Source organism: Tiliqua scincoides, chromosome 2, assembly GCF_035046505.1.
Source record: "Tiliqua scincoides isolate rTilSci1 chromosome 2, rTilSci1.hap2, whole genome shotgun sequence".
NCBI classification, from domain to species: Eukaryota; Metazoa; Chordata; class Lepidosauria; order Squamata; family Scincidae; genus Tiliqua; species Tiliqua scincoides.
Window position 1 is genome coordinate 22975311 of NC_089822.1, and position 24176 is coordinate 22999486.

General features: G+C 44.7%; 1 protein-coding gene across 1 annotated transcript in view; it reads right to left on the reverse strand.

The window, feature by feature from the left end:
• Window positions 1–24176, reverse strand: part of ANKRD55 (ankyrin repeat domain 55) — a 49951-nt gene that overhangs the window by 16262 nt on the left and 9513 nt on the right. Inside the window, exons 3-8 of the mRNA XM_066618131.1 lie at window positions 23853–23983; window positions 20497–20606; window positions 15443–15503; window positions 13791–13919; window positions 5165–5349; window positions 2789–2956 (exon numbers count right to left, since the gene is read on the reverse strand). Of these exons, the coding sequence (XP_066474228.1) occupies window positions 2789–2956; window positions 5165–5349; window positions 13791–13919; window positions 15443–15503; window positions 20497–20606; window positions 23853–23983 (784 nt within the window). The remainder of the gene's footprint in view (window positions 1–2788; window positions 2957–5164; window positions 5350–13790; window positions 13920–15442; window positions 15504–20496; window positions 20607–23852; window positions 23984–24176) is intronic.

Here is a 24176-nt window from a genome sequence, read left to right on the forward strand (position 1 = left end):
ATTCATTCATTCATATAAGCTCCATCTCTTATATTCATTCATTTATGTAAATTTATTCAAATTTGAAATTGTAAATTTAATTCTTTTTTTCTCAAACCCCTGACACAGTGTCAGAGAGATGATGTGGCCTTCCTGCCAAAATGTTTGCCCATCCCTGTCCTAGAGGACAGAGGTTGTGGGACGAGAACAGCTTGAAAGAAGGGAACGGAAGGGAAGGGCTGTGTCCCGCCCCTCCACTTGTCTATTGGAGTGCACATGCTCATGCTCATGCTTGAGGGGGTGACAAAATGTGGGGAGATTCAGGTGGCGGGGAGCTACAAGCTATTCCCGGCGGCAACATTGCGTCAGGTGCAACAGAAAAGATAGAGGCAGATAAACCAAGAAATGGTTCCAGAAAGAGAGTATTTTGGTTGAAATATTTTATTTGTGTGTTTTCACAACATGTCTTCCTCAGGACTGACACTTTTTGAAATAGTAGAGCTTGTAATTGTTGCCCCTGTAAAAGACATTTTCTTGCAGCGTTTTGACCAGTATATTAAACATTCTGTTTCAGTACAAACATACAGTTTGTACTGGACCAGACCCCTGCTCCAAGGTCAGTGGGGGGGGCACTTGGGGGGCAGTTTTCAGGGTTGGGAACTTGACTCGGATGATCAGACTTAAGTTATGAAAATGCGTGTATTTTGCTGACTCGTTGACTTGTAAGTCGCATGAGTGGAAGACTTGGAAAAACACTCATATCAAGGGCCCCCTGACTCATGACTCACATTCCACTCTGACGACTTGAGTCGCGCACCAATGAACTTGGAAAGTGCCCCCGTTATGACTCGTTTTCAAGTCAAGTCGCAGGGGGGCGGTGACTCAGGACTAGATTCAAGTCAAGCTGCACTGGACCTTCACATCCTGGTAGTTTCTCCTATTTTGGGACGGCAATAAGAAGTGCTGCAGATGCTGCTGCAGAGTCCTCTGGCATCTCCTTTCCTACCCACTGGCCAACAGGTTTTCTCCCAAAGTCCTCTGCATCACTGCAGGGGCCTGTGGGAGAAAGCCCTTAGGTGCATAGGAAGAGTGGGGGAAAGAAGAGCAGATGCCTGTGCCAAGAGTCACCTAGCAGATCCTTCTTTTCCCTCCCCATCGGCTAATGGAACCAATGGCAGTAGCAGTGCAAATGTATCAGCTGACCTGCACCACCTCTGCTACCACATAGAGGTGAGCAGGTATGACTTGGCCTTCCCATTATGCCAGTGCTGAGTTTGAGTCTCTCTCACTCTGCTTCTCTGCACATTTATGGTGCTGCCCATCTTTCCTTTTTGCTTGAAGTGTGTCTTTTTTTTTTTTTTTTTTTGCTTTTTGCTGCAAGTGCTTCAGGCTTTGCTGCAAAAGAGAGAGCTCTTTGCTGTTTATTTAAAAAAAAGATAAGCAGAGGAAAGTTCAAGTACAAATTTATAAACTTGAGCAAAACTCTGTGGCAAGGTGTGGCATTGATGTGGAAGGAAGGTAGCTTTGTTCATGTTCACCACTTACATTTTTTTTATAGAGCTATGACGTTCTTCTAATCTTAAGGGCCAAATCCTAACCAACTTTCCAGTGCTGACATAGCTGTGCCAATGGGACATGTGCTGCATCCTGCAGTTGGGTGGCAGTCACGGAGCTCTCCTCAAGGTAAGGGAATATTTGTTTCATATCAAAGGTAACCTTGATGCTGGAAAGTTGGTTAGGATTGCACCCTGAATGTCACAGTGAGAAGTCACTCATTCTCTTAAAACAACAGTCAAAAATGAAAATAGTTCTCAAAATAGCTCTGGGATGGAGCGTGTTTCATTGTTAATCACGAAGCAAATCTGATCAACTATAATATGCAACAGCATTTGACTCAGTCCTGGCAACAGACAAACTAGCTGGAAGTGCAGGGATGGGAATCAGATTTCCAGCCACAGACTTGGAGCCTCAGGAGATGGAATGTTCCCAGACAAATTACACCTGGATCCCATGTACAAACATGTAATGAAGAGAGCTGAACTAAAGCTACTCACATTTTTCCCCCCGTGGGTGAGAATTTTTGGCTACTGAGAAGCTTTTTGAAGATTTTCCTGCTTCCCTTGCAGAAATGTTCACTTCTTTATTTGCATTGCCCTCACTTTCACTGACTTCATCAAGTAGCCAATTATGATTAACTGTGTAGCATTGTGACACCAACCCATTCACTGCACTTGGGTGGGGTCAACCATATGAATCAGTGATTTTCAGCCTTTTTTTTCTCATGTCACACTGACAAGGTACTAAAATTGTCAAGGCACACCATCAGTTTTTTGACAATTGACAAGGCACACCATGCTGCTGGTGGGCGGCTCACATCCCCCAAAGGCCCTGCTAATAAATGACCCTCCCAAAAACTCCCACAGCACACCTGCAGACCATTCATGGCACACCAGTGCACCACGGCACAGTGGTTGAAAATGGCTAATATGAATAATAAAGGAAGAAGCAGAAGTCAGAGGAAATCATGGTGTTAATAAGCAGGACTGACTATTCTGAAAAGGTGACTATTCACACAATCAGAATGTTTTTCAGGGGAAAAGTTTTATTTAACAGAAATGGTTGTTCCTCACTGAAAAAATAGAAGCTATGGTTCAGCATAGCTCTAGTAGCAATTGTATGTTTTGTGTGTAAAAACAGTGGAAATCATAGGGCAGGTCTGCCTGATAAGTTTCACTAAAAGTCACCTTTGTTCAGTTTCATAGTTTGCTGTGAGGAGAAAGTATAAGTCAAGGGGCAAAACGTCTTTTACCTGTTTTCTTGAGACAGCAGCTTGATGCATGCTGTGTGCCCACAGTACATAGCATATGTCAGCGGGGTGTTCTCATTGATGTCCCTTGAGCAGCTATCTACTCCCAGCTGCAGCAAGGTCTTTACGCAGTCGGTCTTCCCTGCTGCTGCAGCCCAGTGCAAAGGTGTCCTAGAAGGTGAAAAAGAAACATATTTAATCACCTTTTGCTGTTTAAATTCAGGCAAAATTCATAGAAAGAACCGAGATGGTGAAACTACAGTGGAAGTTCATGGGCATGGCACACGTTTTCATTTGAATGCAGTGTCTAGAGGTGGGTGAAAACGGTTTTATCTTTTCATGGCTTTTAGCAGTGGCGCACCTCCCTAGTCCTGTGCCCCGAGGCAAAGGTCTGTGATGGCGCCCCCCGTGGGATGTCACCACCCCCATGTGCAAATCTGCCTCTTCCACTTACCTGGAGAGCACGGAACCTTGCGCGACTCCAGGATGCATCAGGGAAGCCTCTCTGAGGTTCCCAGATGCTTTAAACTGTGCTTCTGGAAAACCGGAAGCACAGTTTCCAACCCCGTTGGGAGCCTCGGAAAAACTTACATGGGGTCCTAAAGGTGCGTGAAGCTCCGTGCCTGGGGCATTTGCCTCATAGAATGAATGGGAGGTCTGCCACTAGATTTTAGTGTTGTCCACAGTTAGGAGTGCAGAAAGTGGTGTTATGTATTTTTATTTTGTTATCTCTGAAAAACCCACCTCTAACTATGACACATCGGAAGCAAGTGACAAGATTGTGGTTCAGGGTCAGTATTGGGTTCAGTAGCATTACCAGAGGGGAGATCACACTGAGATTTTGCAGACGCTTCAAAGCGCTGTGTAAGCGGCCCCTCCCACTTGCATTCAGAACCATTCTGGGTGGCGAGAGCAACGTGGAGACATCTTGGTGTTGCTCTCACCACCCTGAATGGCTCCAAAGGTGAGGGGGACTTACACAGGGCATTGAGTGCCAGCAAAACCTATCACTGTGATCTTCCCTCTGGTAATGCTACTGAATGCAATATTGACCCTGAGCCACAATCTTGTCTCTTGCTGCTGTTACCTGAGTGCAACTTTGTGGTCATTGGCTGTAATCCTTTGCAAACGTTCCTTGGAGTAAGCCCAACTGAACACAATAGGGCTTACTTCTAAGAAAACATGCATAGGATTGTGCTGTTTGCATGTTGCTGGCAGTGAGACTTTCTCAGGGCTCACACAGGTAGGAGACTGTCCATGGGGCATAATGTGTCAAGGACCCTCAAAATCTAGGATGGACCCTGTTGTGATGCACTCCCTCCCTTTTATAAGACATAGGCACAATCCTAACCCCTTCTGTCAGTGCTTTCCAGCACTGACATAAGGGCAATGCAGCTCTGAGGTAAGGGAACACACATTCCCCTACTTTGAGGAGGCCTCTGTGAGTGACACCCAACTGCAGAATGCAGCACACATCCCATTGGCACCACTATGCCAGTGCTGGAAAGCACTGACATAAGGGGTTAGGATTGTGCCCATGATCACATAAGATTTCCAGGAGCTGGTGAGAAGCAAAATCAGTCTTCACATTTGTCTGTGAGATTGCAAAATTTCAAACACAGTATGTATGAAGTTACTAGCTTGATCTTTTAAAAAGCCTTATTTATTATCTCTCTACTCTAGTCTTACGGGGGTTCCCAATGGTTTCCCAACCATGGAATGACCAGGTCTGTGCCTGCTTAGCTCCTGCAAACCAGCAACAACAAGCACCTGTTGACTGAACCTGTTTGGGCTTTAGTTCGTTTCACCTCATAAAACCGAGGTTACATTATTTTGGCCCATGCTATTCAGTTGTTCCAAAAAGTACAAAAACATCCTTGTGCATCTTGAAGGTTTCCTTTCAACATGGATGCTCGCCTGCTATAAGCTTCCCTTCTGTAGACATCAGACCTTAATTTCAGCTGGGGCCCAAAGCTACCTAGAAATCATGTCTTCTTTCCTGTAAACCTTTCCCTCTAATCCCAAATGCTGGAGAGGCACTTTCTTCTTTCACAGGACTTCATAAATCACAGAACGGATCCCAGGGGGCTCTGTGCCAGAATTAAATTAAACTGAGATTAACATTTAAGTGAACACAATTCTAAGAAACCCCCCTGAATAACACTAAATTTGGCCTCACATAGGCACTAGCTAGAACAATAAAGGTTAAGGGACCCATTTGGTAAGTTGCTGAGCAAGAAGGAGACGTGGGGAGAGAGTATCATTTCATTAGAAGCCACAATTCAGCAGAAAGCAGCAAAACACCCTTGACTGTAGGTCAAAACAATGAGGGCCCCAGCCAGCGCTCTGCAGTTCTTTTCAGTTGGTTTCCATGGTCACCTGTCATCCACATCCATGGCCTGCAGGTTGCATTCTGGGATCTTAGCCAGCTCACTGATGATGTCGCTGTATCCTGCGGCAGCGGCAATGTGAAGGCAGGTCTTCCCGTTCTCATCGTCGTAGTTTATTATTGATGGGCCTTGACGGTGGCTCAGGATGATAGAGCACAGGGTCTGGTTTCCACTCTGAAAGCCAACCACCAAGAAAGGAAACTTTATCAACCAAACAGCAGTAGAACTCCTGGGAATGTTCATAAAAATACCTCCCTTAGGTCTGTCAAGCTATTAAATTAAATTGAAATCGCTTTGAACAAATTAATCAGTTAATGAATCCATTAAATTTAAATCAAAAGGGAGAATCATTTGAGGATTTTCTCTTGAGCAGGGTCAGCACTAGGTTCCAGGGTGCTTGTACTTGGGGCCCCCATCTCCCATGTGCAGGAGCACTTGGACTATCCCTCCCCACAATGGTGCCCGACTGCTAAAGAAAACTATTGGGGTGGGGCAGACAGATACTCTTCTGTGCTATAGCCAAAGTGGCATTGAAAGAAGAGTGCTGTCTGGTTGGCTCTCCTGGGAGGATGCAGATTATTGCAGAGGTGGGAAACAAACTCCCAGCAGATAAGTGGGCACAAAGCGGGTAGGACATGGAAAATTTAAAGTGATATGGATGCAGAATTGTGTGGTGCCTCTGCTGCTGTCCTGGTAAGCCAGAGTCCAATGCAGAGGTGTGGTAAAAATCTCTGATCTTTCCCCTATTTTTGGATGCAGCAACTTCCTCCTGCCATAGCCCTTGTCTTTTTTGAATTCAGTGCCATTACAGAAGGGCCACATAGCACCCCAGACAAATCTTATGTGCATTGGGTGTCTTCATGGCTGGTTTTCCCTCAAACAAAGGATTCTGGCCAACCGTCCTGCTGAGATTGGCATGTATCTATCAACTGAGCAGCCAAGCCCACCTGGTTAGATAAAGGGGTGTGACGGGATGCCCAAGTGGTCCTAATTCATCCAGTTAGATTACCTTAAGAATCAGCAGCCCTAGACTGTTTAAGTTCATGCACAGGTGTGCTCTGGGTGGTTGCCTCTGATTCATCATTGATGTACAATTTTCACAACTTAATGAAAGGCTCAACTCATGCCTTGTAGGAGGACAAGAACCAGACCACCCTCCTATTCTCCTGAAGAGTGCAGGCAGCAAAGCATAGGAAGTTATTCAGCAATTTGCATTCAGTGATATTCAGTGATAAAACAATTTTTCTCTTCCCATATTTTGGGTCAGCAACCACACTTTCTTGCTTTTTATCCTCTGGTTGCCATTTGAACTATGCCTGTTTTGTTTTTTCCCCTTGCCTTCCCCATCCATTGTTGTGTGTTCCCCAACCTTTTAAATAACATACTTCTAGTTTTTAATTGCCTAGTCTCAGTTCACTAAGGACAGAGTGGGGTGTCAGGCCTCTCAGACTGCTCCAACTTAGCTATTGTTGGTTTTAGCTTTTGTGTAAATGGGAATTCCAGGGAAACAGGTTCTGCAAGGTGGCCTCTTCTTGTCTGGCTTCCCCACCTTGGTGCTGGTAGCAGCAGCAGAGACCTACCAAATCCCCAAATCCCTCCAATCTCAGTCAGTGGGATTGGGAAGAGGGAAACCAAGGGCAGGAGGGCTAGTGCTAACTGCTAGACAATGCACCTGTTTTGCCCTTCGCATACACTTGCCATGTGTACCCTCTTCTACCACAGGACACTTGTTGGAAGGAGGTGGGCAGCAGCAGTGAACACTCCATAGATTTCAGGGGTCAGACCCATGCCCAACTCCTGATGCCACCCCTTCTCTCAAGTACTTTCCCCTCTATGCATGCTCTGCTTGTATGTTTGTAAAATGTAAATCCTGCATAGATGCAAAAAATCTCTAGTACTCTCTCAACCAAAAGAAATTAGATCCTGTAGCATTGTTCGTGGAATTTCTCACCACTCAGAGAAAGGGGGAATATGTAACCAAAAAGAATTTAAATGACACGAAGAAAAATGTAAATTACAGTATATACACTCAAATAGTTCCTGCATTATATAAGTAGTGCAATCCTACCATGTCTGCTCAAAAGCAAGGCCCAGTAAATTCAATAGGACACATTCCTATGGAACTGTGCATCGGATTGCAGCATTACAGACCTTGTCCCTGACACAAATGTACATATATACACCTAGAAAGGGTATACAGGGTGCATATGTGACCCCGTTCATGTAAGGAGAAACCATGTTGGATCAGACCAAGAATCTATCACATCTAGTATCCTGTTTCTCCCAGTGGCCCTCCAGATGCCCCTGGGAATCCCACATGCAGGGCATGAAGGCAAATAGCCCTTCCCTGTTCTTGCTTCCCAGCAATGCAAAGGCACATGGTTTCTGAACTCAGACATAGCATACTGTATATAGGCACTAGGACCACAAAGAATCAGAAATCACACCAATCCGCTATTTGATGGAAATGGAACAGGCAGATAGACCAAATTCAGCCCTCCACGTGATTTTGGAGTGTACAGGGCTATGTGTGCCTTGCCCTGGCAGCTCATTGCGACCGGGGGGGGGGGGAGGCTTGTACAAAGGTCCTGATTTTGTTATGCATGCAGTTCCTCATCCAGCTAGGGATTACTGCACAGAAGCCTGCTTCCATGCATGTGTGTCCCCTAAGCTGTTTCAGGATGGTAGTTCAGTACATGTATTCTGTAATTGATTTTGTGAATACTGTACATTATATATTTTTAACTGATGATGATCCCACTTTATTAGCCAACCGAAAGACTTTTACAGCTGTATGGATTTACATAAACAAAAATGTCATCATGGTTTATTTGTTATGCTTCTCACTCAAGGGATTTCAAATATATTTTACTGTAATCCATTGTATTGCATTTTTTAAATTTCACAGCCATACATATTTTGCCAAGCTCCACTTCTCTCTGTTAGCATGCTCATGGAAATTAGTTTTCATGGATACCTGGTAAATGATGGCCTGGTCTGAAGAACGGGGCAACTAGTACCACATAGCCAGGGGGACTTTGGACTTTTGTTAATTAAAAAAGAAAACCAAAACCCTAGCCTCTAGTGATAGCTGTGGAGATGGACCATGATCATGGAGAAGGTCTCGGGTTCAATCTACATATCTCCTGGTACGGTTAGGAAAGACCACTGTTTGAAATTCTGGGAGTCACTGCCCCTCAGTGTAGTCAACACTACCCTAGATGGACCAGTAGTCTGAGTTGATATGAAGCAGCTCAATATATTCAGAGCAAACCGCTTTTGAAATGAAGAGGACTTTGAAAAGAGATTCTACCATTCAAATGACAAAAATTCAAAAACCTACTTCTCGCATGGTCTGGAGAGGATGAACATAGAGGGATTTCCCTCCCCCCCCCATATTAGAACCAGGGGTTATCCAATGAAACAGATTAGTGAGAGATTTAGGATAGACAAAAAGAGGCACTTCTTCACATAGCACATAATTAATCTGTAGATTGCCTCCAACGCATTCTCGGCATCACCTGGCAGGACAAAGTTCCAAACAACACAGTCCTGGAACGTGCTGGAATCCTAGCATGTATGCACTGCTGAAACAGAGACGCCTGTGTTGGCTCGGTCATGTCGTGAGAATGGATGATGGCCGGATCCCAAAGGATCTCCTCTATGGAGAACTTGTGCAAGGAAAGCACCCTACAGGTAGACCACAGCTGCAATACAAGGACATCTGCAAGAGGGATCTGAAGGCCTTAGGAGTGGACCTCAACAAGTGGGAAACCCTGGCCTCTGAGCGGCCCGCTTGGAGGCAGGCTGTGCAGCATGGCCTTTCCCAGTTTGAAGAGACACTTGGCCAACAGACTGAGGCTAAGAGGCAAAGAAGGAAGGCCCATAGCCAGGGAGACAGACCAGGGACACACTACACTTGCTCCCGGTGTGGAAGGGACTGTCAGTCCCCAATCGGCCTTTTCAGCCACACTAGACTCTGTGCCAGAACCACCATCCAGAGCGCAATACCATAGTCTTTCGAGACTGAAGGTTGCCAACATGATATAATCTGTAGAATTCATTGCCACAAGATGTGGTGGCGGCCACTCACTTGGATGACTTTACAAGGGAACAAATTCATGGAGGACAGGTCTACCAATGGCTGCTAGTCATGGTGGCCAAGAGCCACCTCTGCATTCAGTGGCAGTATGCCTCTGAAAGCTGCAGGGGGGCAATGATGCCTTTTGCTCCTACTTGTGGGTTTCCCAAAGGCAATAGGCAGGCCACTGTGAGAAACAGAATGCCATTGGCCTGATCCAGCAGTGTTTTTCTTATGTTTTTATGTAAATCCTCTGGTGTACTTGAAGCAAGGCTTTTGATCTTGGTCAGTGTGCTTTCAGCATGGGCTGAGCTGATGCTCTTTTCCTTTTTCAGCCACAAGCCAACGCTTTATCACTTTATCTTTTCTTATCTCCAGGCAGGCGTGTGGTGAGGCAGTTCTTACAAAGGTGAATAACTTCTTTGCATTTGGAGGCTATCCGTGGGTGTATGAACATAACTGAAGACATAATATTCAAAGCAAACAGTGACATAATTCAGTGCATTTCTAAGAAGTTGGGAAATGATTCATTTGTATACTTTCCTTGTCTGATGGCTGAACCTTGATCATTTTCTTCCTATATTCCCACAGTTATACATGCAGCACAGTGTTCTAAGAATCAGTACTGGATTAACTATGGTGCTAAGTATTTTATGGAGTGGGGCCCAAGCAGTGGCGTAGCTAAAGGGGTGCAGAGGGCAGCAGTCGCACTGGGCAACAAGCTTTAGGGAGGTAACAAACTAAACTTGACACTAGTGGCCAAAATTGTGAAAAAATTGGTATGTACAAATAATACCATAATATTATATGATGATTATATGATATAGGGCCACTAGGCCCCTCTAGTGGAACAGGAGGAGTACATGGTCAGCCGCTGTGACGTGTTTGCGCAACACTTTGCAGAGAAAATCGATCATATTCGTGGCGACTTGGATGCCACATTGACAATGTCTGACGATGTCTCCTTGGCAACTGCTTGTCCAGTGTTGTGGGATTCTTTTCAGCTTGTACAGCCTGTGGATGTGGACAGACTCCTTTGGAGTGTGAGGCCATCTGCATGCCTGTTTGATCCTTGCCCAGCTTGGCTGATGAGAGCTGCCCGGGGTGGACTGGCTGAGTGGACAGGAAGGGTGGTCAACTCTTCCTTGATGGAGGGGACGTTTCCACTCGCTTTGAAACGGGCGGTGGTTTGCCCCCTCCTGAAGAAGCCCTCCCTGGATTCCACTGTGTTGGAGAACTACCGGCCAGTCTCCAACATCCCGTTTCTGGGCAAGGTAATTGAGCGGGTGGTGGCGGCCCAACTCTAGAGGGTCTTGGATGAAGCAGATTATCTGGATCCTTTTCAATCTGGTTTCAGGCTGGGTTTTGGGATGGATACTGCCTTGGTTGCCTTGGTGGATGACCTATGCCAGGGACTGGATGGGGGAGTGCGTTCCTGTTGGTCCTGCTGGACCACTCAGCGGCTTTCGATGCCATTGACCATGGTATCCTTCTGGGCCGATTGGCCGAGTTGGGAGTTGGAGGCACTGTTTTGCGGTGGTTCCGCTCCTACTTGGAGGGTCGGTCCCAGATGGTGGTGCTGGGGATGCCTGTTCGACACCCTGGCCCTTGAGGTGCAGGGTGCCGCAGGGTTCAATTCTGTCCCCCATGCTATTCAATATCTACATGAAACCGCTGGGAGAGGTCATCCGGGGGTTTGGAGTGGGGTGTCATCAATATGCTGATGACACCCAGCCCTATCTCTCCTTTCCTCCACACTCCAGGGTGGCAGTTGAGGGCCTGGAGCGCTGTCTGGAAGCAGTGAGGATCTGGATGGGAGCTAATAAGCTGAAATTAAATCTGGATAAGACAGAGGCTCTCCTGGTTCGGAAATCCTCGATGCAGGTACTGGACTATCGGCTTGCTCTGAATGGGGTTGCACTCCCTCTGAAGGAGCAGGTCCGCAGCTTGGGGGTCCACCTGGATTCACAGCTGCTCCTGGATTCCCAGGTGGTGGTTGTGGCTAGGGGGGCCTTCGCTCAGCTTCGGCTGGTGCACCAGCTGCAGCCGTACTTGGATTGTGCAGACCTGGCCACGGTGATCCATGCCACGGTGACATCGAGGTTAGATTATTGTAACACACTTTATGTGGGGCTGCCCCGGAAGACGGTTCGGAAACTGCAATTAGTGCAGAATGTGGCGGCCCATGTGGTCACTGGAGGTAGGCGGTTTGACTCTGTCAGCCCGCTTCTCCGGGGGCTGCATTGGCTGCCCATTCGTTTCCGGGCCCAATTCAAGATGCTGGTTTTGACCTTTAAAGCCCTATACTGCTCTGGGCCAGGGTATCTTAGAGATCGCCTACTTCCGTACAATCTGGCTCATCCTCTTAGGTCATCAGAGAAGGCCTTTTTACAAGTGCCGCCGCCTAAGGAGGTACGTGGGGTGGCGGCAAGAAATAGGGCCTTCTCAGTAGTGGCACCAAACTTATGGAACTCCCTTCCCCTTGACTTGAGAATGGCTCCCTCTCTTGAGACTTTTCGGCGAGGCCTGAAGACCTTTTTGTTTAAACAAGCCCTCTGAGTTCATGGCCTTTTTAACATCTTTTCTATATCTTTTAGTATTTTTACAGGCCTGATTCCTCTATAATTTGTTGCGTTTTGCTCTTTTTATCTGACTTTTTACCTGACTACTGTTTTTATGGTATCTGTTAATGTGTTTTAATATGTTTTTACTTGCTGTTAAATTATGTTTTTAATCTGTTTTTAACATGTTGTAAGCCATTCTGGGTCCCTTTCAGGGAGAAGGGCGGGATATAAATAAAGTTCATTATTATTATTATTATTATTATTATTATTATTATTATTATTATTATTATTATTATTATTATATCATTGGAAAGGTAATTTAATGCTGAATGCAGTAAAACAAACCACATTGGAATATCTGTATTCTGTCAAAAGTTATGGCCATTAACCAGATAATGAAAACACAACTGCCTTATGGAACAAAAAGTAGATTTTCCTAATTCAGAATTGACCTATGAGAGTGACTATTCTGATAGCCAATGAAACATATTTATGATACAGCATGGAACCAATAAGGTGTTAACATGAGTCAGCTCCCATTTCCATGTATTATAATACAGTTGCCCTTGCTAACTGGGTACTTTTTAGGTGGTGCTCCTCTTATATTAGGTGGTACTTTATATTAGGTGGTACTTTTTAGGCACTTTTTAGGTGGTGCTCCTCTTATATTTAGCAGGGAGAGAATAACTGTTGCTCTTCACCCCAACATAGTGTCTCTAACTAATAAGGGGCGCACTTTTTATTTATGTACTTGAACAAATTTGATTTTGACATGGAGTGGGAGGGCTACAAAATCTTCTTTGATCCCAGATAGGAGATAGATGCCTTAGCTATGTCACTGGCTGGGGGGAGGTGGCAGATTAAGTGGGTGGTGAACTGCTGGGGGGAAGAGGCAGGTCCCCCTCCCCAATTAGCACTTTTTAAAAACCTGGGCCTGATGTCATTTCCGATTGTGACATCACTTCTGGGGCATCATTTTGAGCCCATTATGCTCATTAGCTACGCCACAGGGCCCAAACAGTTTTGGGATCCTGCCTTGACTGGAACAAATATAATTTCTTATTTGTGAATTCCTGCTTTTGGAAGAGAAAGGGGGGCATTCCACTCACCTCTTAAACTTGGCTCAGCATCTTGCTCTATGAACAATAGGCTACATGTGGGGAGGTAGCCAGGATTCCTTGTTGTGTCCTCCTTGTCGTTCATGTCTATGGTGGGAATTTACCTCTGTTAATCTATATATTCTCATGTTACATGTTCTTCCTTTATGTAGTTTTTTGCTTAATGCAGATTTGCCTCAGGCATCATGTCCATGGTGCATATGGTGAACAAGGGTTTTTCCAACTCTCCAAGTCTGGTCTGGGGAACAGGATGCCCTCCACGAGAGAAGAAGACTTCATGGTCAGCTAACCCTGCCTCCTGGTGTGGGAGGGGCATTCTCAAAGGGTTAAGAATTAATCCGTCTAATTGTATAATAAATCTGTGGAACTCCTTGCCACAGGATGTGATGATGGTGTCTGGTTAAGATGCCTTTAAAAGGACCGATTTATGGAGGAAAAGTCCATCCAAGATTATAAATCTTGATGGGTGTATGTAACCTCCTGGTTTTAGAAGTAGGCTATCTCTGAATGCCAGCTGCAAGGGAATGGCAACAGGAGACAGATGTCTTGTTTTCTTATGTACTCCCAGAAGCATCTGGTGGACCACTGTGAGATACAGGAAGCTGGGCTAAAGATGGGCCTTTAGCCTGAATCCAGCAGGTGGGATTCTTATGTTCTTACAGGAATGTCCCATTCCTCTTCCAGAAAATTATACTCGTGCATTTCTGACATTCACATTGCAGAACACTGTTTTGTGCCTTCCATGAGTTCACAGTTTCTATGGTTTTACTTGGTTTCACTTTCCACAGTTTCACAATTGTATCTCATGAGAGAAAACATATTTTGTATTAAACTGCTGACTGCTGTCCTTACCTGTACTGCCCAGTGAAGAGCTGTTTTAAAATCTTTGTCCACCAGGGTTGGGTCAGCTCCTTTTTGCAGCAGAGTTTGCGCATGTTGAGGTCGATTATGGAATGCAGCCCAGTGAAGTGATGTCATTCCCTGAAAATCACAACCAAGGTATCAGAGCTGTTGGCAATGTGTGCCTTTCTTGGAAGTAGGAGAGTTCCATGATGAAACAGAAGATCTGAACTGTCTCCTACTATAAAATAAGCAAAGCAAACCCTGTTTTGGCACGGCAGTAGTTAAGTGAAAAATGTGCATTGATTTGCTGCAGAGACTGTTTAGCTGTTACCAAGCACTCATTTCCTGTTTTATCCAGCTGCTCTACTGAAGTTATAGTGGAGAAAAACATTCTCTTTAGTGCAGTGTTTCTGACACTTTTTGAACTTTCCTCCTCACTTTCTTCACTTTTACATTTTGTGCCCCCAAAGCAAGCACTAACCATCTGTTCTGTAGATCAGGGGTGTCCAAACCTTTTGACAAGAGGGCCATATCATCTCTCTGACACTGTGTCAGGGGCAGTGAATAAAAAAGAATTAATTTACATTTCAAATTTGAATAAATTTACATGCATTTACATAAATGAATATATTCGAGATGGAACTTATATCAATGAATGAAGGTCTTGCAATAGCTCAAGGCCTATAAAAGGCCTTACACAAAGCAAGGCATTTCCTTCACTGCTGCTGCTGCATCACACTCATGAAATAGCAAGCAGTGGAGGGAGCCCTTGTCCCACAGCTCATGCGAGAAGTCAAACAGTTGCCCTCACACTGAGAGCAGTTGCATCGGGCCAGCATGGGCTCCAGCAAGTTTCCGGAGGGCCAGAGGTTCATTGGAGACTGGGGGCTATCCGCGGGCCGCATTGGGAGTCCTCGAGGGCTATAAGTGGCCCCCAGGCCGGGGTCTGGGCACCCCTGCTGTAGATGATCTCACTGAAAGATATCCTAATAGAGAGCTTCTTTTGTAGATCTGTGGAGTGAGGTGAAGGTATATGAAACATTTTTGATTATAAGAGCATCCATCTCTTCCACTCTCTCCCAGCACCCCTATTCTCTTGGCCGGCTCCAGCACCACAACATTCAGCTTAAGAGGGATCAGGAGAATGTATCTGATAGGGTTGAAGTTCGGTAATGAGTTAGCAGAATGACAGTCTGCTGGAGGACCTGGCAATCACTAGCCACCTGCACATGTTCTTGTCTATTCCTAGGGGAGGCTCACCTTATCAGAGTTTGGGTGCCTTATGATCAGTTCAGATGACTGTGTATGATGGTGTCTGGCTGCCTGCTGGCTAACAACTGAATGGATTGCATCAGGGTCATTTGAATTATTGTATACAAGCACGAGCTGAGTGTTTCACAGTGTGCCCCAAACCACATTAGGGAGATACGTCTTAGTGTGCACAGAATACTACTTTGTGCTCAATGCAAACATTTCACATGGTTTGTTTGATGCATGCATGGGACATCCTATACAGAAAAAAATTATGACCACGTGAATGGTTGAGTGAACTTGTCCTCATGGCATGAAGCTCTATCTCTGGATCCTCTTCTTCTCTCTGTTAATAGGATTCTTTCTCAGGCAAGTAGTAAGTACCTTTGAATGAAAGTTTGTTTGCTCACCTCATTGTCCTGGTGGTTAATTTCACTGAGATCAGACCGCTGAAGCAGTACAGATAACAGCCTGTGGAGTACAAAGTTTGAATCAGTGTGGTCTGTTCAAAACAAAATCCAGAGAAGGCATGAAGCCAAACCAGTCAAAGCGAAACACTTTATGTTCTACGGATTTCAGTGGGACAGTTAACAAAGTGCTAGATTCTGCATGTGCTAAACCTCACAAAACCAACGTGCCCTGAATGTATGCAACTTTTAACCCTATATTTTTAATACCATGCAGTGCCGTGGGAATGTAGAATAGGAGAAAGGTGGTATCAGAGTGATATGAAGCCACAAAATATTATTCAGTGTAGGTCTTCATCATATTCTTTTATCTAGAACTAGGTCTGCTTCTGCTTCTTCTAGGGTTACCGTATATAGCATATGAAGTTTTCTGGTCCTTGAATCTAAAATGTTTGGATGGGTGGGTTGTGTGAAGCAGCATGACTCAAAATGTTTTGAACCCTTCTGAACATATGCTACCTTGGGAACCTTCCAACCCAACACCAGTCATCTGGATCAGTTTGCAGAGATCATTACATGCACTTGTGTGTGTGTGTGTGTGTAGTTTTTTGTTTTGTTTTTGCATGTGAAGATCCAGGGATTGTGATAGGAGTCCTACACAAGCATTAGAAGAACATAACAAGGTACTGTATCCAGTGGCATCACCAGGGTTTGTGTCACCCAGCGTGGGAGGCCAGCATGTCACCCCTATGACGGACCTCTGTATTGGAACAGAGGAAGATCTGGTGAGGAGGTAGAATGTGGTGTCTGCAGTGGCCCCTTTAAGAGTTAAGGCCTGGCCTTTCAGCAAAGGGTGTGCTGCACAGCTGCAGTGACTAGAGGCAATGAGATCCCTAAGGCTATAAGGAGCATCTGAGGCAGGAAGTGGGTTGTAGAAGGAGTGCAGTTTGGAGAGGAAATTGACTTGGCTTATTGACTTGGATACTCTGACTGACTTACCTGGAATCTGACCTCAGACTGTGACTTGGCTTATTGACTTTGGACTTTGACTTGGATACTCTGCCATGTGGACTGACCTTCTGGCTAATTGATTATCTGGCTCACTGACTAATGGACTACTCAAACAGGCTGCGGAGAGCTGAGGTGTGCTGCTATACCTGGAAGGACTGCTGCCTTAGGAACTGGGAGGAGGGGTCCCTGCAGTTTAAACAGGCAAGCTACCCTGGTGGTGGAGTCTAGCAGTACTGCCGTAGAGAACTAGGGCCATTGTTGGGGAATGAAAGGGGAGCTAATTAGCTTAGAGTGGGCATAAGTTCCCTAAGTGAGGCTTGGATTGGGAATCGGGCAGAACAACCTCCTCCCATGCAGTGGGCAGGGCAATGCCCCAGGTGATGGGTGTGGTGATGTACAATTGCCCCACCCCTTCTGGTTTTTTTGTTTATAATTTTTGATAAAATAGAGATATTTCAACATGGTTTGTTTTATTGCATTCTGTATGAAATTGATGTATAACATGATATTTGAAAATACAAAGATTTTAAAAATTTTGGTGGGTAGTGGTTCACCCCCCTTCCTGTGTGCATTGCCCTGTGCAGCCTGCACCCCCGTAGCAATACCACTTACTGTATCTAAGACCCCTACCTAAAAGTATACAAAGAGAAGCATATGAACAAAGCAGTAGCTCTTTCTGGATTTCTGTCTTTCCAGATCACCATTGGCACACATTCTGCCTAAGCTTTGGCTGATGGGGGAATACAAGTCTTACAAACTTCTCCTTTCCTGGAGCTTTGTACTCACTTGAGAACGCTACATAGTGAAGAGGGCCTGCCCCATAGTTTGAGAATCACAGGTGTGAGGCATTTAAATTTGAATTGGGCACATCGATTCAGTCCTCTGCTATATTTATAATCAAACCAGTGTGTACTCCATAATTCAGCACAAGTAGGAAAAAAGTGAGGAATGTGCAAAATTCAACTTTTTGAGGGAGCCAAGCTTCATTTAGAACAAAAACAAAGCCAGTTTCTAGCCCAAATGACTGCAAGAAAAGGCTTGACAGTGTGTTGGAAATGCATTGTGAATCTGAAGGCCAAGCCAGACATTATGTGGGACATCCCTCCATATGATCTCCCACCTTTTTTGCTTGTTTGTTGCTTATTAGCAGCCTGGAGAATGCTTTGAAGATTGGGGAGTGTTGCTATGGGAGAGGGCATTTAACTGTTTCTTCCCATGCCTTTTTCTGATGTGAATTTCACCTGCTCCCTGAAGTTACAAGTTCTATGACTTGAAAAAAAATACAGGATGCCAATAGCAACTTTTAGGGCACAAGAAAAATGAAAGGGCATTGGAGTAAAGGATTAAACTCCTCTACCAGTGAAACACTTCTGCACCTTCAAAGCAGATTCTGGAGCTGAGAATTAGCAAAACCCTGGGGTTGCCTAACTGCAGATCTCTCCCCTTCAAGGTTTAGTTGGGCTCTTGGAAGCCAAAGGTTATTGAAGTTTCAGTGTTCTGGAAAGCTCCTTGCCTCTCTCCATGACTAGAAGGAGCAGAATAAATTATGCAAAGTAAATATAAATATGCCCATTTGCTTAACTGGCACAATTTGGATGGAATTCATATAATTGGCATATAATTTAGGTTGCCAGTGCAGAATTTTGATTGATAGCTTTTATTAATGTACAGAGCTTATTATCCTCTGTCTGCAGATAAGATTTCCTGTGCAGGCATTACTGTTTGCACTCCCTTAAACAGCTGGATTGAGCAAAGATAGCGTGAAAAACAAATGCACACACTGAAGATCTCTGGCAGTGCCTTCCTGTGATAGTGAGCATATTCAGAAGAAGTGATTTTGTTGACTTGGCTAATAGGACAGATGAAAAGGGACTCCTCAGCAAGCACACTTCTCTTCCGACCAAAGGTCTGCCTGTTACCATGGGAACCAGGGGACACTATTTTTGTGTGTGTGTACCCTGTGTGTTGTCAAAATAAATTACTGCTCTTTTTCTGAAGATCAAAATACAGTAGTCCCTTTGCTAGGGATATTTCATTTAATGATAATACCCTCTTCATTGCCTTGAAATTTTCCAAGTGTACTGTTTAAGTGATGTATAAAGATGTCAGAAAATTAACAAAGCAACTGAAGAAGAAATGACTGGAGGGGGGGGGGTTTGAGTAGCCCATGAAGCCTAGTGTGGTGTGTGATACACAGTGGGAGTGCAACCCACAACAGTATTTTTATTAGCGGTAGCAAGCAGACCTGTGGGGAAATGGGTGCATCGCTCTCTCTCTCTCCTCAGAAAGGATTTTTTTTTTTGTATAAAGCAGTGGTTCCCAACCTTCAGCAGCTCAGGGACCACTAAGGCAAACTTTGGAGGACCACATGCAACCCACTACTCTCTCACACAAAAATACAATTAAATTCATAATACGTGGAGAAGATTATTTAGAATTAATGTGATGGTTGTGCTTGCATTTGCTTCACTAGCTGTGAAATTCTTGGGTTTATACTGTTGCTCAAAGCTATGCAGATGTCTCTAATGTCCAACCAATTCCATGCTGCCTGCTCTCCCCTCTACCATTAGTCTGTGGAACCCCTTGCCACAGGATGTGGTGATGGTGTCAGGTGAAGTGACTTTAAAAGGGGATTGGACAAATCTCTGGAGGAAAAGTCCATCACGGATTCCAAGCCATGGTGTGTATGTACAACCTCCTGATTGTAGAAGTAGGCTACCACAGAATGTCAGGTGCAAGGGAGGGCAAGAGGATGCAGGTCTCCTGTTTTGTGTGTTCCCTGAGGCATTTGGTGGGCTACTGTGAGATATAGGAAGCTGAACTGGATGGGCCTGTGGCCTGATCCAGCGGTGCTGTTCTTATGTTCTTAAGGAAGAGTGAGGGGGGGGGAGCCACGAGACGGCACTGTCAAGCTCTGATTGGTAGCCAGGGTTGCAAAGTTTTATTTTCCCTTCCTGGGATGCATTGAGAGTCCCCCCCCTTTCTTCAAGAGATCTTGCAGACCACCTGACAGAGTCCTGGGGACCACGGGTTGGGAACCCATGGTATAAAGGGACCCCCTATGCCCCCCCGCGGATCAGATCAGCAGCCCTCCCCATGCACACCCTGTGCACACCCTTTCCAAAGGCAAGGGGAGCTTTGCTTGCCTCACCTCCGGAGGGTCCTCTGAGCTCCATAGAGGCTGCGGATGTCTGTCCATGGCCTCTGCGAGGCTCATGGTTAACTCAGAGGTTAAAAATATGTGACTTCCAGTTTCTCCACTCAGTCTGAGCAACCATGGCCTCTGCTGAGCTCAGAAGTTCCTCCAGAGGGAAGGGGAGCCGGGCTCCCCTCACCTCCAGAAGATGTGGATTACATGGATGGGTGTTCACCTGTATCCACAGTGTCAGCAATCTGGAGGGATTCAGGAACAGAACCCCTGCAGGTAAGGAGTATGTGTATGCGTAAACACACTATATGTGTTTCTCATTCAAAATGTTTTTGTTGAGAATGAACACAATGAATGAATGAAACAACTAAAACTGTTGCTTGTTGTTAACTTCAAGGAAATATATACATAAATAAAAATAACAGGGTTTTGCACACAGGTATACAGACATAAATGAATCTGATGAGCAGTTACATTTAGGAGATGGCCCTTCTCCAAGTACTGTACGCCTACCTTCAGAGGTAAGACAGCTAGTGACAAGAGATACAGCCTTCTCAATTGTGGCACGCTGAATTGGAACAATCTTTTCAGAGAGGCTTATTTGGCAGGCATTAGATCTGTTTATTTTGCAGCACCAGATAAAGAGCCTTTTATTTGTCCAGGCCTTTCAGCATGTCAATTGGCTGATTTTAATTGCTGAATTTGTTTTGCCTTCCCACTGGTTTTATTGGTTTTACTGAGTTGTTATTGTTCCTGCTGTTTCAGTGCTTAAATTTAATATTGTATTTTATTGTAGCATTGCTGTGTGCTCTGGGAGATATTCATGGCATACATATTTCAAAAACAAATAAATGTTGTCTTGACGTTTGGGATGCTTTTGCTTTAAAGAAGAGTATACCTGACATTGGGATCAGCAGTGGCAGCATGTAGTGGCAATCTTCCATTTTTATCCGGGATGTTTTGTTTGGCACCATTTCTTAGCAGACTGACACAGCCCTCCAGCCATCCCTGCAAGCAGAACAAAAGGGAAAAAGGCCCAGGCTTTTGCCATCAGAATGGAACACAAGTTTATTTTTCAACAATGAGTTTACAAAAAATTAAATTTGCTAGTCTGATCCCTAGCAAATAGCATCCAGCATCCAGCTGGCAAATAGCATCCAGCAAATTTAGCAAATAGCATCCAGTCTTTTGTCTGTGAAAAGGCTATTGCATGAGTGCAATGGTGTTACTGAAGGTTGTTGTTGCATGGGAGAGTCTATCGTGCAGCCCAATCCCAAATAAATCCCCCTGCACCAATGCCAGGTGCATTGGCTCCTGCAGGGAGCCAGAGTGGGGTGGTCCGCTGCATCCTGCAGGGGAATTTCGGCTGCTGGAAATTGCCTTCGGGCAAGGGGACATTGGGCAACATGGACCTGTGCCAGTGATATTGCTGGGGCAAGTCCGAGTCAATCCTTGTCAGAGGATCAGGCCTGCTTATTCCACCCCCCCTCCTGTGCCCAATCCACCCTCTCCCTACCCCCATCATAGAAGTATTGGCCAATGTTAACCAAGGAAGGGTTAGGACTGTTGGTAGTTTAGGCATCAGTCAGTCCTATTGGTCAATTTAACATAGACTTCAGCTGAGGATTGCTTTGGAAAAACCCAAGACCATGAGATTCTACTGAATCTCTAGTGACCTGTAGGTTATAAGGTGATGGTGCTCATTGAAAGCGGCAGTTCTGAACTATTTCTAATTGTACTAAATGAGCTTGCAATCTCAGGATGATCCCAAAACAGTGTGCCATGTTGTACTGTATTGTAAAAGATAAGGTGCAAGAGTGTGGAACACTCTTAAAGGCACCAAGAAAACATAGCACCTACTCAAGGCACCATTGTTTACAAAACAATAGGCAGCATAGGTTAGAGAACTGCAGGTGGGTTGCTGAAGACAACCCATGCTGCTAACAGTTCACTGTTCTTAAACTTGGAGACGCATATTGTGATCATATAGGAACCTCAGGGGGGAGATGAAAGGGAGGCGCATGAGCCCATTTTAGAAGAGCCACATTACTCAAAGAGAATCACTGGTAAAGTAACGATGGCCAAGTTGAGAGGATGTGGTGAGGCATCAACCAGTGAATGGGACATCTCTTGGGGGAGAGGGAGAATTTAAATTAAATGCATTTAATAAAAGTTCAAAACACCAAACCGGATGCAAAGCAGACTAGATTCCCATAACATTCACTGCAGTTGTAAGCATGACCCTGAGTTTGTGATGATGCTCTCGGGAGATTCAGGCACAGCATGGTGGCACAGTTGTGCCACTTTGTACATCTATAAACCTACAGGTTTGGTCTTTGCTTCCCGTCTGCTTCTTTCCACGGTTGACTTGGTTGTGGTCCCTATCTTCGGTATGTCCATGCATGCAAGGCTTCTCATCAAAAGAACTGCAGCATTGAAATGTCAGTTTCCGTGTTCCTGCATTGTCTTGTGTCCTTTCCTTAACTGCCCTGCTACCATTTCCAATTCAGCCAGCATGCCCAGTAATACTCTAAATTGTCCCTTACATCTTGCTTTATAGGAATCCAATATGACCTCCATTCTACAGAATGATTCATGCTACTGTAAATTCCTATTTGCCCCTCATTCCTTTGAATATCAGTTGTGCATACACCCAGAAAGTCAACAATCTTCACTATGAGACACCTTCTTTCAGTTCTGCTATTCTGTCCCCCCACCCAATAAACAGCCAGCCCTTTTGCAATTCCACACAGATGTCTCAAAACTATTTATTTTGCACAGTTCAGCAAAATCAGCCACGTTAAAGCACTACTAAAAACAAACCAAAAAAATCACAAACACACCAACAAAAAAAGCCAAGATTTGCAAGAGGAGGAAGTATATACAAAAGGTTACAACACACAAAGCAAGGTTACAATGCAAAATGTTGAGAACAAGAGTTCTGATATGGCTCACAACTTAAAATATGGCACAACAGAATCAAATAAGGGGAATCCTTTATATTCCTAAGGCACTGAGATGGGACTTCTCAGAAATGAGGAAAGTAATAAAAAGAAAGCTGAAAGGGAAAGAAATAAAGGTCAAATGTCTTCAGAGTGCATGGAAGTTGAATACTGTTAGGTAGAAAAGGCACCACCAGGTCCAGGAGGATGCCAGTATGGCTAAGGAAAGCAATAAAAAGCAAGAAAGTTTCCTTCTGAAAATGTTGCCCAAATAAGGATAATAAAAAGGGATACAAATTACGACAAAAGAAATGTAAGTTGAAAATGAGAAATGTGAAAAAAGAATATTGAGGAAGAGATGGCTAAAAAGGCATGATGAAGAATAAAAACATTTAAATACATCAGAAGAAGGAAACCTGCTAGGGAGGACTTAGGCCTTTTAGACAATGAGGGAGCGAGGACATGGAGATTGCAGAGAAGCTGAATATATTGCTTGCATCTCTCTTCACTGTAGATGATGTAGGGCAGTGGGAGTGTCCCAGGTTAGTGTGGGAAAGGCAGGATATAAATATTCATGAAGAATTGCATCACATAGAGATGGCAAAAATGGTTCTAGACTAGAGCAGTGTTCTTTCTAAATGGGGGATGTGGAAGTGTGGGATAGATGTAGACACACCCTTCAATCCTGCCCAGACTGGCCTGGCTGAGTGCTATGGGAATGAACAAGTGGAAGGGGGAGAGAGAGAAGATGAGGACTTGCCTCAGACGTACCTACAGGGAGGAGTTGTAGAGGGGGGAATTGCCGGAGGAGGGACAGACACTGCAAAGCCCTCAGAGCCAATGGAAGAAGAGAGACAGACAATTCATTACTAAAATGTTAGTTGCCCTAAAAACAGAGCCACAGAACTCGGAAGAGTTTTTCACCAATTTCCAACTGTTATGCTCCAAACTACCATGGAACACCTGCGACCCTTTTGTGGCACACCAATGTGCCACGGCACACTGGTTGAAATAGCTGGTTTATCTTGATTTTATGCCTCAGGAATGATTTGCTTTTTGTTCAGTTCAATATCTGCTGCAATACATTATGCTGTTGTCATCTGTGCTTTCACTAGGGTATCTGGGGTGGGGGGAAGGCTTTAGGATATTATTTTATTATTTTTTAGTGCTGTTCAAATAAAGAACCTGTGTTGAAAAACACCTATATATTTTTTTAAAAAGTAAATAATGACGTGAATAATTAAGTAATGCTCATGTTACTAAATCTCAGCTCTTTCCAAATATGATGTCTAGGAGAAGGAAAGCTCTGTACCAGATAGGTTGCAAGAGATAGACTTGTGCGCCCACAAGCGTCTTGAGTGTTGATATTTGCTCCCATCTTCAGCAGCAATTTCACAGTATCAAGCTGGCGTCCCGAAACGGCGTGCATCAAGGGCGTACAGCCTTGGAAAGGAAAAGGGAATGAGGTTCTCTTTCTTAAATATTTTTTAGTTTGTTCAGGGCACAAGCAAGAGACATTTTATTAATACAAACAGCTCACTAGTGGTATATCACGCTTAATATTGAAAAAAGAGCTGATTGTGACAGCTTTGTCAGTTACCCAGAAAGTCCTGTCTGAAATCCCACATATATACAA